The following is an 18,366-nucleotide window of genomic DNA, read 5'->3' as shown; positions in this document are numbered from 1 at the left end:
ACGTTAATCGAACTGAAAAAGATTTCAAAATATATTGAACATTTTTAAAATTAAGTTTTTGACAAAGGCTATTCCCTTGGCTACTACTTCAAGGGCTGGAAGGAGCTATAAAATATGAAAGACCTACCAAATGGTCTGCCCAGAAGTACCTTGTATCAAATTATCAGGCTAACAGATGGCAAATCATGAACTTCCTCGTTTTCTTTCTTCCACGGGAGTCTCCTCAAACCAAATTTTTTCTCTATGCAGTCTCTAAACATTACCACCCAGTGGCACTGAGAATCCTAGAAGCAGCTCAGTGAGGTCAGCTGTATTTCCGAAAGCCTAAAGTAGTCATGCAGAACAGTAAAATGGGATCCAAGTGTATTCATTCCTTCTCACTTAACATACATAAAAAAGGGCATTATTTTCACAGAAAAGATAAAAACGTATTCTGTCTGATGCTTACCTTTCCTGCACCCATAAGTCTCAAGAACTTTTGTTTTCTTTCTTCATTACCTAAGTCTGCTGCCTCCCAATTGCTAGATCCAAGCTGGAAAAGAAATTAGCCAATTAATCTTTTTTGCATAGTAATAAATATTTAAAAATTTACAGTCTACCAGTAAATCCCAAGCTTTTTCCCCCTGTCAGTTTTCACTATAAACTGGACTCACTCTTGCTTAGGAAGTTAAGCATATGCATAATATTCAAATTAGAATATACTCCTTTTCTGTTACCTTAAGGGAAAGTCCTTTAGTTCTTTTGCAGCCAGAGATCTGGTTTTCAAAAGTTTATACTATAAGAATTACCTGGAGAGCTGGTTAAAACACAAACTGCTGAGCTACACCTCAAGAGTTTCAGACTTAGCAGATCTGGGGTGGGGCTTGAAGATTTATTTCACTTCTAACAAATTCTTAAGAGATGCTGATGCTGCTGATGTAGGGTACCACACTTTGAGACCTACTGCCTTAGAGCCTTGCAGGGCCCTAGGGTACCTAATACTTTGAACCCAGGAGACTGCTACAGCTGCTAACTGAACTTAAAACTCTGGCTATAGTGATATTCTAAAGAACAATACAATATCAGAGTCAACTGGACTCAATTTTAGTTTCTTTTTTGAACAGTTTCCTTATTTGTAAGAACTGATGTGTGAGGACTTTTTTTTTTTTTTTTTAAATATTTATTTGGTTGGGCCCGGTCTTAGTTGTGGCAGGCTGCCTCCTTAGCTACTGCATGCGAACTCTTAGTTGTGGCATGCATGTGGGATCTAGTTCCCTGACCAGGGATTAAACCCAGGCCCCGGGCATTGGGAGTGCAGAGTCTTAACCACTGTGCCACCAGGGAAGTCCCTGTTAGGACTTTTATTCTTACTTAAAGGTCTTCCAAAGAACAAAGAGAAAATTTACTAAATTTTTTTAAAAAAGAATAGAATAAAACTCATTCTATCTTGTAATTATCAAATGGGTCTATTGAACCCTTTTATAAATCTAATATATATTATGAAATCCTAGCGATATTTTCCCCCTATATATTTAAACAAATTTAAGAATTATTTCATTATAATTCATTAATCATTTCAAAATATGCTAAAAATGACTAAAATAATAAGATAGAAAAGTGGTAGAAAAGCTTTCCCATCGTGTTGTCCAAAGTGCTGCATCATCTTTCAAGACATCACCCCTCTGTTGTATGCTTCTAGCTCTCTTTGTTGAAAATTTTAATTTCTACTCATAATGACAACCGAGTAAAAAACTGAAAACTGACAGGAGGCATTTCACAATTATTAGACGAATAACAAGGTGAACGCAAAATGACAGGTAGTGTCTAAACTAATGATAATGGCAAACTTAACTGCAATTAAACTATGAGTTTTTGGATGATAAAATACTAGATAACTTTTCTCCAACCCGGGAGTCAATGAGAGACAAAAAAGACAAAAAAATGTGGTACTTTCATCTAGAAAGCCATTCAACAGGAAGAACTTCATCTTGCAATATTTTGCAATATTGCAACAATAGCCTGGACCATCCCGTTTTTCTAAAGAGGTATGTGACTATTTAATATCATCTTTTATATTTGTACACCAAAATTTACTTAATATGGTTTGTAAGTGGACAAATGCTGAGGGCAGGTGACTAGAAGGAATATAGAAATGAAAACATTCATTGGATTGATCATTCTAATTGAGTTTATAATCTAAAAATGAAAATGTTTTGCAATTACAGAGCAAAGAAGACAAACCCCGTTTGACACAAAACCATGAGCAATGAAAACGCTTCAAAAAAATTCTTCAAGTATCATATTTTGATGATGCAAATCCAAGAACTAAAATAAAGCTAAAATCTATTAGAAACAGATTTGAAATCTGAAATTATATGTTTCAGTTTCACACATGACAACTGATAAGCTGTTAGCTATATTCAGAGAATGCTAAACATTTTGGGTATATATATATATATATATATATATATATAGTGAAAAATCAAGAAAACTAGGTTTGCTATGGTTAAGTTCATATCAAAATTTCTAATAAAGTTGTTTTTACTATCCTTTTATTCTTACTTCTGAATATTATTCATAAAAGACTAATAGAATAATACATACATCAAACAACGATGACCATCCCTCCTGCGCATATGAGAGTTGAAGTATTTGTACCATACTGGACACCCACTTATGGTTATTCCTTTTGGTGGCATGCTCTCATGATTTTGGCTACCTAAGTTCCAAATCTCTACTTCTTTCCATCTGACAGTTCATATTTTTTCATAGACTAGTTAGTTCTTAACTGTTTCTGGCTCAATATAGTTAAAACAAAACAAAACAAAAAACCAAAAAACAAAGTACCAGTGAAGCTTAAGTTCTGATTCTCACTAAATCACTGTTCCCTGGACCTGGCATAGAGTAGCAAGTACCTTGCTCAAGTGCTGCATTCTAAAAAGCACATGGGTGCCTGATACGTTCTTAGAGATTCTCCACCAGTTACTAAAATTAACCTCCGCATTCCTCTTACTTCCTGAAAGATAGCTTTCAATTCTCTCCTCCAATCAAACCAATGAAACCATTTTTAAGTTGGCTTCATCCTTAATACCTTTATTATAGAACAGCAGTCAATTTACCTCCTCCTCAGTACACACTGTAGTAACTCTTAGAATTTATTTCTACCATTGTCAGCATTTTCCTACAACTGGATTCTATGATTTGTTACCCCCATTAAATGTGTGAGGTCAGTGGGCAAAGAAAACTTTGACTATCTTTTACATGCAGAGGTTCATTAGAAATTGTTGACCAACTACACACTACAACTGGTTGATTTTCTAAACGTAGACATATATTTTAAAAACTTAAATATGTATTATTCTGGGGCTTCCCTGCTGGTGCAGTGGTTAAGAAATCGCCTGCCAATTCAGGGGACACGGGTTCGAGCCCTGGTCTGTGAAGATCCCACATGCTGTGGAGCAACTAAGCCCGTGCGCCACAACTACTGAGCCTGCGCTCTAGAGCCCGTGAGCCACAACTACTGAAGCCTGTGCTCCTAAAGCCTGTGCTCTGCAGCAAGAGAAGCCACTGCAATGAGAAGCCCTTGCACCGCAACGAAGAGTAGCCCCCGCTCGCCACAACTAGAGAAAGCCCGCGCACAGCAACGGAAGACCCAACGTAGCCAAAAAATAAATAAATAAAATCTATTAAAATATATATATATATATTATGCTTAAAAGATTAAAAACACCAGCACTTAAAGATAACTTCCAATTACCAACAAAAATAAAATTAATATTAAAGAAACTGACTAAAAAAAAAATCACTGTCAAGGGACAAGTTACTATTGTATTGCACTAAAATATAGAATTAGCAACATTATCCTTTTCAGATAATGTGTGAAGGTCCTAGGACCTAATCTTGAATTGCAACTGTAACCACCTCTTTCAAAGGGAATGCTTATAGGATTGGAAAAGGTCTTAAAGGTCATCTAGTTTAAACTGATCCCATCAAAAGCTGTAGAGATTTAATTACTCAATCCCTTTAACTTTGTTAAATTACCTAATATGACCTAAAGTTTTCTGTCAAACTAAAATATTATTTCTTTGATTCTAGCAAAACAGGTGCTTGACATTCTAGCAATCAAGTCACAGTTAAATACCAGGTGGAAAACAATGTAATAGTTTTTAAAAGGGCACCCAGGTTACTCAAAAGCCTAGATAACATTCCTGGTAGGTACTGGCCTACCATATTAACAAGAAAAGATCTCAAAGCCAGTTGTAGGGAGGAACAGTGGGAATGAATAAATCTCACTATATAACTATTTATCCCCAAATCTTTACTGATTACTAATCTTTCTGCACAGCTAAAATCAATTTCAGTAAAGAGCCTTACTATTCTGGACCTAACCCCACCACTTACCCAAAGAAGGATGAGTCTTAACATCATCTCATTTGCTACAACTGATGCACTAACAGTGTTCAGTGAGCTTTTTATGGTTCGCAAAGTAAAATATTATGAAAGGCACTCAACTGCACTATAGAAAATAAACTCTACACATTCAGAAATTGACAGCGCTTTAAACAACCTAAAGAAAACTAGATGTCCTCCTTTCATCACTCTTAACTATGCTCTCTTCATCGCCCCCCCCCCCATTTCCCCATCAACGTTTCCATGGCATTTATCCATTGTATGAAGGACCTGGTTTTACGTTTACTGGTTACTGCAGCGTCCATGACACCGCGCTAGGAGCTAGTACAAATACACAAAAGGCCTAGGATAAACACCAGTTATTCATCTTTGAATTCCCAACACCTGGCGCAGCAGTAAATATTTAATGGTTTACTTTAAGGAATGAATGCTTTGCAATTTAAACTGGCAACTGTAGGGGGAGGGAGGAGAGGGAAGAGAGGTACTTGACATCGAAACGGGCTTCTACGTCTCAACGTCTTAGGCCTCAGCACGGTGCGCCAGTACCAAATTATTCCCCTGGTACCATTTTTCCGTTCAATATTTTCTTGGTTTAGTCTTAATTGTACAGTTAAGTTTAACTCTTAATAGTACATTGCAAAAATAATCCCGGCCAGAAAAATCTGTCCAAATTTGCATGAACATCTTGACTTTATCACAGGAGCATTTTAAGCCTAAAACAGAGAGGATCTTGCCGTTTCTACTGAATATAAAGGCCCCATAAAGAAGCTTCATCAGCCCCCGAACAGGCAAACATGGTCCCTCGACTAAGCTCTTTCACTTCTCAACCATTCAGGATTTCCTTCCTCGATTCCCCTTCCTACGCAGGCCTCCGGGCTCTTAGCGTGTGGACCTCTTCAAACATTCCAACTCAAATTAAGAAAAAGGGATATTTCCCATTCTTCTGGGTCCTCCCCCTCGGCCCTCCCCCTTCAGGTCACCTCAGGCGCTTCCTCCGTCTTCATCGACCCTTCCCGGCCTACCCCAGCCTTTAGTAGGCCTCAACCCTCCACCACTCCGCCATTGTTATTTACATCGTCGTCTGGGGAGGCTGAACGCTTCACCCCGTGCGGATGGGACTCTCTGGCAGCACTCATCGTTGCGGAGACCCCAACGGGAAATGCCGAACCCACTCGCCGTTCTCCTCAACCGCGTCGCCAGCAGCCTGCAGTCTGCCACCAGCCCAAGCAGCGCCACTCCACAACGCAGAGCCTCTCCGGGTCTTCTCCGCCACTGTCGTCACCGCCGCGGGCGCTCTCCACCCCGGAGCGCTCTGGGAGTTGTAGTTTTCTGGTTCACCACATACCGCCTGAACAAAGGAGATGGAGGGTTGACTAAAACTACAAATCCCAGGAAGCCCGGCGGCGCAGCTCGCGCTGTGTGGCGGGAGTGCCCGCCGAAGCTCCGCCTTCCTCGGCTGGTGGAGGGAGCTTTTCCGCGGGTGGATATGGCGGTGAGCTTTGGGCTCAAGCTTCGTCGCTGCAGAAAGAGGCTTATGCTGGGTTTTCGCATTTTCCTGTGAGACGCTGCCCCACTGACAAATGCATTCGTTATAGTTAAGCACCTAGGTTTAAAGGTAATGTTTGAGGCTTATTGAATCCTCACGAGTACAGTCACCGCAAGACAAAAACCGTTCAGAAAAAAATATGGCTCCTACCGGTTCTCCCGTGGTGTTCTCTATTGCTCGTAGGTGATTTCTAAATCGGTGGGGCAGCTTTTAAAAAACTCCCGACAAACGTTTTCCCACTTTCTCATTCTCACTGAAATGAGTTCATATTGGTGTTAAATGCCAGTTAATTGGCCATTATTGTAACTAGGGTTCATATGAGGGAATCCTGTAAGCTTTCTACGCGGCTTTATGTGAAGTGGGAGTGACCCTCTTCAACCTCGCTGCTGGTATGTAGGCTTTGTACTTTGGGGGCCTTAGCAAAGTGAAGTCCATCTCTGCGAAAAAGCCCTGTATCTTTTTCTTTTCTTTTTAAGAGATACTTTAAAAAAAATTTGAGGTGAAATTCACATTATAAAAAATTAACCGTTTTAAAGTGTACAGTTAAGTAGCACTTAGTACATAAACAGTGCTGTGCAACCGTCACCTCTTCCTAATTCCAAGACATTTTCATCACCCCAAAAGGAACTGTCAATACCCATTAAGCAGCCCTTCCCCCTTCTCCCCTCTCCCCACCAACAACTGTCAGAAAGAAAGCACTGAATCTATAGGTATTACTAGGATACTGGAGTTTAATTCATGGAGTGTCAAGGTATCTGAAGTTTTAACTAGGCCTGAACCTGAACCTCCATTTTCCTTACTTATTCTGAAGCTTTCTGACCTTGTTCAGAATTTTAATTTTGTTTTAAAACAAAAGTAAGTACAGTCTGTACAGACAATACAGATGAAGAGTGCATTTTGGTACTGAGAGCAGCCTGTGAAACTACTTAACTATTAGCTTCTGATCTCAGCAATTACTCTAGTTTGACTGCCTGTGCAGAAATAGTATTACTTTCCTAGATTTCAGATGATCACTGAATCTTTTATAGAACTGTGACTAGTGGAAGAGAGTTCTTTAGTTTATGCAGTCATGTATTCAAATTTTGCTCTTTTATTTTGGAAGCAAAGGAATAACAATTCTAATTAGGACAATATTTTTTAAAATCTAAGGTAGGGTCATATATTATAACCAAGCAAGGGTATCTTTATCAGTTAGTTCTGTGGTAAGAATAAACCTTAAATCAAGGAGAAGAGTAAACCCATGAGGAGAAAAGATATTTTTGGGAAGTGGTTGCTTGCTCTTTACTATTAATTAAATTATTTATAATATTTTGCCTAACTCCATGATTCTACCAAATTTCTATTATCATAACTACAATGACATACAGTTAAGTTACAGAATTTTCTAGGATGGACTACAGTTCATACTCAAAGGGTTTGACAGACTATAATATATATAATTTAGAATCCTTACTTTTGTTATCAATAAACAAATAGGATGGCTGAATAGGTAATGTAGACTTCTGAAAGAATTCTGAAATAAAAAAGGGCCATCAGTAAGGTTAGTAGTTAGTAAATAGTTATAACTTTACTAATTGATGAAAGTCCAGAAAGTTTTTTTTTTTTTTTAAACATCTTTATTGAAGTATAATTGCTTTACAATGGTGTGTTAGCTTCCGCTTTATAACAAAGTGAATCAGTTATACATATACATATGTTCCCATATCTCATCCCTCTTGCATCTCCCTCCCTCCCACCCTCCCTATCCCACCCCTCTAGGTGGTCACAAAGCACCGAGCTGATCTCCCTGTGCTATGCGGCTGCTTCCCACTAGCTATCTATTTCACATTTGGTAGTGTATATATGTCCATGACACTCTCTCACCCTGTCACATCTCACCCCTCCCCCTCCCCATATCCTCAAGTCCATTCTCTAGTAGGTCTGTGTCTTTTTTTTTTTTTTTTTAAACATCTTTATTGAAGTATAATTGCTTTACAATGGCGTGCTAGCTTCTGCTTTACAACAAAGTGAATCAGTTACACATATACATATGTTGCCATATCTCTTCCCTCTTGCATCTCCCTCCCTCCCACCCTCCCTATCCCACCCCTCTAGGTGGTCACAAAGCACCGAGCTGATCTCCCTGTGCTATGCGGCTGCTTCCCACTAGCTATCTATTTTACATTTGGTAGTGTATATATGTCCATGACACTCTCTCACCCTGTCACATCTCACCCCTCCCCCTCCCCATATCCTCAAGTCCATTCTCTAGTAGGTCTGTGTCTTTATTCCCATCTTGCCACTAGGTTCTTCATGACCTTTTTTTATAATTTTTTTTCCCTTAGATTCCATATATATGTGTTAGCATACTGTATTTCTTTTTCTCTTTCTGACTTACTTCACTCTGTATGACAGACTCTAACGCCATCCACCTCATTACAAATACCTCCATTTCATTTCTTTTTATGGCTGAGTAATATTCCATTGTATATATGTGCCACATCTTCTTTATCCATTCATCCGATGATGGACACCTAGGTTGCTTCCATGTCCTGGCTATTGTAAACAGAGCTGCAATGAATATTTTGGTACATGACTCTTTCTGAATTATGGTTTTCTCAGGGTATATGCCCAGTAGTGGGATTGCTGGGTCGTATGGTAGTTCTATTTTTAGTTTGTTAAGGAACCTCCATACTGTTCTCCATAGTGGCTGTATCAATTTACATTCCCACCAACAGTGCAAGAGTGTTCCCTTTTCTCCACACCCTCTCCAGCATTTATTGTTTCTAGATTTTTTGATGATGGCCATTCTGACCAGTGTGAGATGATACCTCATTGTAGTTTTGATTTGCATTTCTCTAATGATTAATGATGTTGAGCATTCTTTCATGTGTCTGTTGGCAATCTGTATATCTTCTTTGGAGAAATGTCTATTTAGGTCTTCTGCCCATTTTTGGATTGGGTTGTTTGTTTTTTTGTTATTGAGCTGCATGAGCTGCTTGTAAATCTTGGAGATTAATCCTTTGTGAGTTGCTTCATTTGCAAATATTTTCTCCCATTCTGAGGGTTGTCTTTTGGTCTTGTTTATGGTTTCCTTTGCTGTGCAAAAGCTTTTAAGTTTCATTAGGTCCCATTTGTTTATTTGTGTTTTTATTTCCATTTCTCTAGGAGCTGGGTCAAAAAGGATCTTGCTGTGATTTATGTCATAGAGTGTTCTGCCTATGTTTTCCTCTAAGAGTTTGATAGTGTCTGGCCTTACACTTAGGTCTTTAATCCATTTTGAGTTTATTTTTGTGTATGGTGTCAGGGAGTGTTCTAATTTCATACTTTTACATGTACCTGTCCAATTTTCCCAGCACCACTTATTGAAGAGGCTGTCTTTTCTCCACTGTATATGCTTGCCTCCTTTATCAAAGATAAGGTGACCATATGTGCGTGGGCTTATCTCTGGGCTTTCTATCCTGTTCCATTGATCTATATTTCTGTTTTTGTGCCAGTACCAAACTGTCTTGATTACTGTAGCTTTGTAATATAGTCTGAAGTCAGGGAGCCTGATTCCTCCGGCTCCATTTTTCGTTCTCAAGATTGCTTTGGCTATTCGGGGTCTTTTGTGTTTCCATACAAATTGTGAAATTTTTTGTTCTAGTTCTGTGAAAAATGCCAGTGGTAGTTTGATAGGGATTGCATTGAATCTGTAGATTGCTTTGGGTAGCAGAGTCATTTTCACAATGTTGATTCTTCCAATCCAAGAACATGGTATATCTCTCCATCTATTTGTATCATCTTTAATTTCTTTCATCAGTGTCCTATAATTTTCTGCATACAGGTCTTTTGTCTCCTTAGGTAGGTTTATTCCTAGATATTTTATTCTTTTTGTTGCAATGGTAAATGGGAGTGTTTTCTTAATTTCACTTTCAGATTTTTCATCATTAGTATACAGGAATGCAAGAGATTTCTGTGCATTAATTTTGTATCCTGCTACTTTACCAAATTCATTGATTAGCTCTAGTAGTTTTCTGGTAGCATCTTTTGGATTCTCTATGTATAGTATCATGTCATCTGCAAACAGTGACAGCTTTACTTCTTCTTTTCCGATTTGGATTCCTTTTATTTCTTTTTCGTCTCTGATTGCTGTGGCTAACACTTCCAAAACTATGTTGAATAATAGTGGTGAGAGTGGGCAACCTTGTCTTGTTCCTGATCTTAGTGGAAATGGTTTCAGTTTTTCACCATTGAGGACAATGTTGGCTGTGGGTTTGTCATATACGGCCTTTATTACGTTGAGGAAAGTTCCCTCTATGCCTACTTTCTGCAGGACTTTTATCATAAATGGGTGTTGAATTTTGTCGAAAGCTTTCTCTGCATCTATTGAGATGATCATATGGTTTTTCTCCTTCAATTTGTTAATATGATGTATCACGTTGATTGATTTGCGTATATTGAAGAATCCTTGCATTCCTGGAATAAACCCCACTTGATCATGGTGTATAATCCTTTTAATGTGCTGTTGGATTCTGTTTGCTAGTATTTTGTTGAGGATTTTTGCATCTATGTTCATCAGTGATATTGGCCTGTAGTTTTCTTTCTTTGTGACATCTTTGTCTGGTTTTGGTATCAGGGTGATGGTGGCCTCGTAGAATGAGTTGGGGAGTGTTCCTCCCTCTGCAATATTTTGGAAGAGTTTGAGAAGGATAGGTGTTAGCTCTTCTCTAAATGTTTGATAGAATTCGCCTGTGAAGCCATCTGGTCCTGGGCTTTTGTGTGTTGGAAGATTTTTAATCACAGTTTCAATTTCAGTGCTTGTGATTGGTCTGTTCATATTTTCTATTTCTTCCTGGTTCAGTCTTGGCAGGTTGTGCATTTCTAAGAATCTGTCCATTTCTTCCAGGTTGTCCATTTTATTGGCATAGAGTTGCTTGTAGTAATCTCTCATGATCGTTTGTATTTCTGCAGTGTCAGTGGTTACTTCTCCTTTTTCATTTCTAATTCTATTAATTTGAGTCTTCTCCCTTTTTCTTTTGATGAGTCTGGCTAATGGTTTATCAATTTTGTTTATCTTCTCAAAGAACCAGCTTTTAGTTTCATTGATTTTTGCTATTGTTTCCTTCATTTCTTTTTCATTTATTTCTGATCTGATCTTTATGATTTCTTTCCTTCTGCTAGCTTTGGGGTTTTTTTGTTCTTCTTTCTCTAATTGCTTTAGGTGCAAGGTTAGGTTGTGTATTCGAGATGTTTCCTGTTTCTTGATGTAGGCTTGTATTGCTATAAACTTCCCTCTTAGAACTGCTTTTGCTGCATCCCATAGGTTTTGGGTCATCGTGTCTCCATTGTCATTTGTTTCTAGGTATTTTTTGATTTCCCCTTTGATTTCTTCAGTGATCACTTCGTTATTAAGTAGTGTATTGTGTAGCCTCCATGTGTTTGTATTTTTTACAGATCTTTTCCTGTAATTGATATCTAGTCTCATAGCGTTGTGGTCAGAGAAGATACTTGATACGATTTCAATTTTCTTAAATTTACCAAGGCTTGATTTGTGACCCAAGATATGATCTATCCTGGAGAATGTTCCATGAGCACCCAGAAAGTTTTAATGAGCTAGTGACCTTTTATTTCTTCACCAGAATTGTTGGTACCTGGATGGCTAAATTTTCAAGTTATCATAAAACAAGATTAAAATCCAAGAAGTAACGCAGGAGATAATAAAGTCTGGATCGTTTCAGCAGATTTTATTCAGTTTCATATACAGAAGGCTGTAGGTAAGGATGAAATTATGCAGTGTAATAGAACTGCATATGTGGCAGAAAAACTCGGTAATACTCTTCTTCCTTGTTTTTTTTTTAATTTTTATTTATTTATTTATTTGTTTTTGGCTGTGTTGGGTCTTCGTTTCTGTGCGAGGGCTTTCTCTAGTTGCGGCAAGCGGGGGCCACTCTTCATCGCGGTGCGCGTGCCTCTCACTGCCGCGGCCTCTCTTGTTGAGGAGCACAGGCTCCAGACGTGCAGGCTCAGTAGTTGTGGCTCACGGGCCTAGTTGCTCCGCGGCACGTGGGATCTTCGCAGACCAGGGCTCGAACCCGTGTCCCCTGCATTGGCAGGCGGATTCTCAACCACTGCGCCACCAGGGAAGCTCGATCTTCCTTGTTTTTAAAAACAAGAAGAAGATACTCTAAAATACCTTCTTCAGGATTGGAACTGTTCCATCTTCATTTTTTTTGTTTCTGTATCTTGTAGAACAATGCCTGCAACAAGGTAGTTAATATATATATTTTTTAATATTTTTTATTTTTGGCTGTATTGGGTCTTCGTTTCTGTGCGAGGGATTTCTCTAGTTGAGGCAAGCGGGGGCCACTCTTCATCGCGGTGTGCGGGCCTCTCACTATCAAGGCCTCTCTTGTTGCGGAGCACAGGCTCCAGACGCGCAGGCTCAGTAGTTGTGGCTCACGGGCTTAGTTGCTCCGCGGCATGTGGGATCTTCCCAGACCAGGGCTCGAACCCGTGTTCCCTGCATTGGCAGGCGGACTCCCAACCACTGCGCCACCAGGGAAGCCCAATATTTTTTTAAATTAATATAGGAAATATGAAATTATACAATGTAACAGAGCTGTATCCCATATAAGGCCCAGAAACTCTGCAGTTTCCTTCTTTCTTGGGTAGTAAAGACAAGGAGAGGAGACCCTGTTACTAATAGGATTTTAAAATAATTTTCCTGAGTATAGAGACCATGCCTTCCTCAGTTTTATATACTCAATGCTTAGCATGTAGTAGGCATTCATAAATGTTTGTTGAGTGCATACATTGATATTCCTCAACTAAGGGGAGTCATAACTGAGCATAGTTAACAAACCTAAAGAAGAAATAAAAGCTCTGTACAAAAAAATCTGCTGTTTTACCTGAGACTAAAAAAAATTCCTGGAGCCATTATTATAACTTATATATTGAATACCCACTATGTGCTATATACTTTGCTAGGTGCTTTTTAAATAACTGATCTCAAAGCTTCACAACAATTTGCAAGAATTTTTATTTTATAGATAATGAAGCTTAAGAAAAGTTAAATACTTGCCCATAAGCATAGAGCTACCGAGCGAATGGCTCAGCTGGGATTGAGTCCTTAAGTCTGTCAAACTCCAAAAAACCATGCACTTTCCACTGTGCCAGTATAACTCAACATTTATATAGGGTGCTTAGTATGTGTCAGGCAGTGTGCTAAATTTCTGGAAAACAAGAGTAAATAATGGGTAATCCCTTACCTCGAGGAGTTTACAGCTTGGTGGGGGAAGAATGATTAAGTGGCACCAGTAAGTTACAGCAGTTCATTTTAGCTGAGGGAAAAGGGGAAATTCTTCCCCAAAAGTTTTTGAGCTAGGCCTTGGAAAACAGTGGAGCCAGGGTGGGGCATGTATTTGGGAATGGTTAGTGTCTTGTGTGACTGAAACCTGATAAGCACAAAAGTATCATATTCTGAAACAAAACTCTGTAGCCTGATCAAAGCCAGCCTGATCAAAGCCTTGAGTTTCAGTCTTCCACTATGTCTGTTCAGGTTCAAATCATCTGTTTAATAGATTTATTATATCCTTCTCCCATCCTTGAATAGTTCCCCCGTTAAATCCATTTTACACATCATGGCCGGATCCATCATCTGAAAATGGAATGTAGACACTCTCCTGCTCAAAAACTTCTGGAGCTTTCCATTTTATACAGATTTAAGTTGATATAATTAAGCCTATAATTAAGGGTCTATATTCTGACCTCAACATCCATTCCAATGTTATTTTCTACTACTACCTTTTATTTATCTTGGTTAGTCTGTCATCACTATTTACAACAAAAATATATGTGCTATCACAGAGGTATGAACAAAGATATATGTCTTGCTGGCTATTCTAGGCTGTAAGATTCTTTTGGATAGGATCTAAGATTAGCACCATGTCTTGTGTATAAACCATGATTCAATAAAATTTTATTGTATTAATATATGAATGGATGTGGTGAGAGAGGAGCAGGTTTATGTGTAAGAAGTTTTTAATTTTAGACATGTTAAATTTAAAATATTAGTGGAATACCAAGTGAAGTTGTCTAGTAGACGGTTAGAAATATGGGCTTCAAAGTTAGGAGAGAGCCATAAATGTGGAAATCACCCATCTAGATATGATGGGCAAACTAGTAGAGTGATTGCATTCACCCAGTGAACATGTAGAAGACAGTTACTTGGAAAAGGAAAAAAAAAAAAAAGAATGAGGAAGAAGAGCCTGAGATTAAAAGAAAGTTTTTTCTCCAAAATCACTTTGCTGTTCTTGCCAATTATAAAAGTAGTATGTGAATATGAGGCTCAATAAATTATGGTAATCCATGCAGTGAACTACCATGTAGCCATTAAAAAGAAAGAGGAAGCTCTGCAGGTACTGATATGGGACAATCTCTAAGATACATTGTTGAATGAAAAAAGGAAGATACAAAACAGTGTATATGTTACACTGTATTTGTATTAAAAAGACAGAAAAGAATTAATATATATGTATCAAATATGTCAACAAAGATACCCAAGAAGTAACTGCTACTATTTGTAGACTCCATGCTTGTGGTGGTTGCTGGGGGCTGAGTACACTGGTAGCAGCAAGACTGTTCACCATCCTTTTTGTATCTTTTGAATTTTAAATTACCTGAATCTATTAGCATATTAAAAATTAACCATAAGTGAATACATAAGTAAATAAAATTAGATTTTAAAAAAGTCAGAGTCACAAAGGTAAGCAGACTTACACGAAGATAAAACAACCCTTTGTAGAAAATGTGGAAAATGAAGAGGAAATAAAAATCACTCATAGTGCCATAGTTGTGAGGTAACTAGTTAACATCTAAATGTAAATCCTTCTAGTTTCTTTTTTCTATTAATTTGGAGGATATACATTTTGTTTTCAATATTATTAATGGTTATAGTTTTTAAAAACTATAGTTTTTATATAAAAACTTTAGTTTTTACTCTAATCAAGATTAAAACAATATCTCAGTGTCTCCTGACTCCCCTGTCAAATGTGTGAAGAATTTAACACCTTTCCTTTTGCCCTTTTCTTCCCTCCCTCACTTTCAGGATAATATAATTTAGGATTTAGGTACCGATTTTTGTTATTGCATCAGTTTTTATTTTACAAATATTTTCCATCAATAACATTTTGGCATAGCCTTTAGGCTTTTTATTTATTTATTTATTTATTTTTAAAATTTTATTTATTTATGGCTGTGTTGGGTCTTCGTTTCTGTGCGAGGGCTTTCTCTAGTTGTGGCAAGCGGGGACCACTCTTCATCGCGGTGCACGGGCCTCTCACTATCGCGGCCTCTCTTGTTGCGGAGCACAGGCTCCAGACGCGCAGGCTCCATAATTGTGGCTCACGGGCCCAGCTGCTCTGTGGCATGTGGGATCCTCCCAGACCAGGGCTCGAACCCGTGTCCCCTGCATTGGCAGGCAGATTCTCAACCACTGTGCCACCAGGGAAGCCCTAGGCTTTTTAAATAACAGGTTTATTGAGATATAATTCACATACCACATGATTCACCTATTTAAAGTACACAATTAAATATTTTTGTAATATAGTCACAGAGTTATGCAGTTATCACCACAATCAATTTTATCATCTTCTAAAGAAACCATGTATCCATCAGCAGTTTTTCCTTCCACTTCCCCAAGCCCTAGGCAACCACTAATCTACTTTCTGAATCTATAGATTTGCCTATTCTAGCCATTTCATATAAATGGAATCATACAATATGTGGTCTCTTGGGATTAAGTTTGACTTAGCATAACGTTTTCAAGGTTCATTCATATTGTGGCATGTATCAGTACTTTATTCCTTTTTATAGCTGAATAGGATTCCATTGTGTCATATACCACATTTTGTTTATTCATTCATCACTTCATGTGCATTTGGGTTTTTTCCACTATTTGGCTATTATGAATAATGCTGTTATGAACATTTATGTACAAGTTTTTGTGTGAACATGTTTTCAGTTCTCATAGGTATATGTCTAGGAGTGGAATTGCTGCGTCATGAGGTTACTCAGTGGTTATCTTTTTGAAGAACTGTCAGATTGTTTTCCAAAGTGACTGCGTCATTTTACATTCTCACCAGCAATGTTTGAAGGGTCCAGTTTCTCCACAGCCTGGGCAATACTTCTTATTATCTGGTTTTTTTTTGTTATAACTATCCTAGTAGATGTGAAGTTACCTTCAGTTTTGAAACCAAATCTTTGAGATGTTTTGTGATAAAAAATGAGGTGTGCAAAACACCAAGTATACCAATGGCTATGTATATGAATGACATTGTATTAAAGTCCAGAGAGAAAGAGATAAAATCTTATTAATTTACACCAATGGCTCTCAAACTTTAGTGCGCATTGGAATCACCTGGAAGATTTTTTTGTGAAAGCTTATATTGTTGGGCCCTACCTGAGTTTCTTAATCAGTTAGGACTGTGATGTGTCAGAAGGTTTTGTAACAAGTTTCTGGATGCTGCTGCTGGTCTGAGGACCACATGTTTAGAACCAGTGATTTGACAAACATGTTGGTAATGCTTCCTTTGTGCCCAGTTTCTTCCTTAAGTGTTTTATATATGTTAATATCTCATTTTACAGGTGAGGAAATTGAGGCATATACAGATTAAGTAACTTGCCAAGGAAATGGAGGCATATAAAGGTTAATAACGTGCTCAAGATCACGTATCTAAAAACAGTAGAGCTGATGGCTTGCTCTGGCTGTAATGTTTATGTTCTTAATCACTATGTTATGCTGCTACATGTAGAGTTAATTCACACATGGCATACAAGATATTTATTGAATGAAAACTTGCAAATAATCAATTTCCTACAAATTTGTGATGCTCAGTTCCAAGAAATAATTGTTCTCTTTCAAGACAATAATCTAAAAAATCAAGGATTCCTTCAATGTGCTTGTGTCTAGTAGTTAATCACTTCATTCATTACCGTGTCCAGTAATTATTAAAATATTTTTATGTTTATGTTTTTATGATATTTTATGTTTTATGTAAGGTAGGACTACTGTGAATTATAATTTTTATAACAGCAAGTATTGTTGAATAAGTAATTATATGACCTTGGAGTGTCACTGAAATACTTAGTCAAACTATGCTTCTATGATTTGGATTTAGTTGTTCCATTGTAATACTCAGATGATGAAAATCATTTTTTAGTTGAGAAGGGGAATTTAGTTCAGCAGATGGAATTTTCTCAGTTTTAAGATTTTCTCCCTTAAAATTTTCTCAACTTTAGAAAAGTTACTGATGGAAAAACAGAGTTGATCATGCTTTATTTGACAGCTTGTTTCTCTATGGACATTTGTGTTTGGGACTATGATTTTATATTGAATTACTCATCATTTCTTTTTTTTTTTTTTTTTAGAGGACTAGTCATCAACACTTGGTTTTTTTTCTTTTAAATTTTTTAAATATTTTATTTTATTTTATTTTATTTATTTATTTATTTATTTATTTTTGGCTGTGTTGGGTCTTAGTTTCTGTGCGAGGGCTTTCTCCAGTTGCAGCAAGCGGGGGCCACTCTTCATCGCTGTGCGCGGGCCTCTCACTGCCGCGGCCTCTCTTGTTGCGGAGCACAGGCTCCAGATGTGCAGGCTCAGTAGTTGTGGCTCACAGGCCCAATTGCTCTGCGGCATGTGGGATCTTCCCAGACCAGGGCTCGAACCCGTGTCCCCTGCATCGGCAGGCAGACTCTCAACCACTGCACCACCAGGGAAGCCCCCAACTCATCATTTCTTTATACAGTTTTTCCTATTTTGTGTATCAGTATTTCATGATGTTTTATAATTTATTAATGTTTTATCATTTAGACTGGTCTGAAGTTTCTAAAGCCTGTACTACCTCAAATATTTTGTGATATACCTTGACCATATACACATTAAATTCAGCACACTTTACGAAACATTTCTAGGGGATGCATAAGAAAGAGAATTAAAGAAATTAAAATTTTAATTGTAATAGTTTTAATTCAGTTTACTAATTAGTAAAATGTATCAGAAAAATTTGTCAAAGACTTGGAAATGGACAAAAAAAAATCACTGGGTTTCTTTTCAAGGGAATGCTGAATGTTTAGGGGCCCTAGACGGTTTATCTGATTCTATATGCGTGTGTACTTTTTGTCATGTTTGATTGACTAGGCTATTTTACAGCTCTGTAGGAATAAAAGTTAAATTGTAGAAAACTGAAAACAATGCAAATGTTTTCTGCCCATAGCAATGTAATTCATTCCTGTTCTTGGCAATGCAAAACAATTTTTTTCCAGTAGAGAATATAAATCTCTGTAAGTCAGATTCTATTATGAATTGATTTTCACTTCTTACTGGTTTCCTCGTTAATATGTTAAATAAAATCCCTGGCACTTAACATTTTAACTCATGATTGCTGTTCTTGTTGTTTGTATTTATATGA

The 18,366-nt window shown here is 37.7% G+C and overlaps 1 protein-coding gene across 1 annotated transcript in view; it reads right to left on the bottom strand.

The window, feature by feature from the left end:
• C10H11orf58 (chromosome 10 C11orf58 homolog) overlaps positions 1 to 5,684 on the bottom strand; it is a 29,591-nt gene extending 23,907 nt beyond the window's left edge. Inside the window, exons 1-2 of the mRNA XM_061201504.1 lie at positions 5,463 to 5,684; positions 449 to 532 (exon numbers count right to left, since the gene is read on the bottom strand). Coding sequence (XP_061057487.1) covers positions 449 to 532; positions 5,463 to 5,525 — 147 coding nt within the window. The 5' untranslated portion in view covers positions 5,526 to 5,684. The remainder of the gene's footprint in view (positions 1 to 448; positions 533 to 5,462) is intronic.
• Between the last annotated feature and the right edge of the window lie 12,682 nt (positions 5,685 to 18,366).

Source organism: Eubalaena glacialis, chromosome 10 (assembly GCF_028564815.1).
Source record: "Eubalaena glacialis isolate mEubGla1 chromosome 10, mEubGla1.1.hap2.+ XY, whole genome shotgun sequence".
NCBI lineage: Eukaryota > Metazoa > Chordata > Mammalia > Artiodactyla > Balaenidae > Eubalaena > Eubalaena glacialis.
The sequence above is the reverse complement of the archived record's forward strand: the minus strand, read 5'-3'. Positions and strand labels throughout refer to the sequence as shown.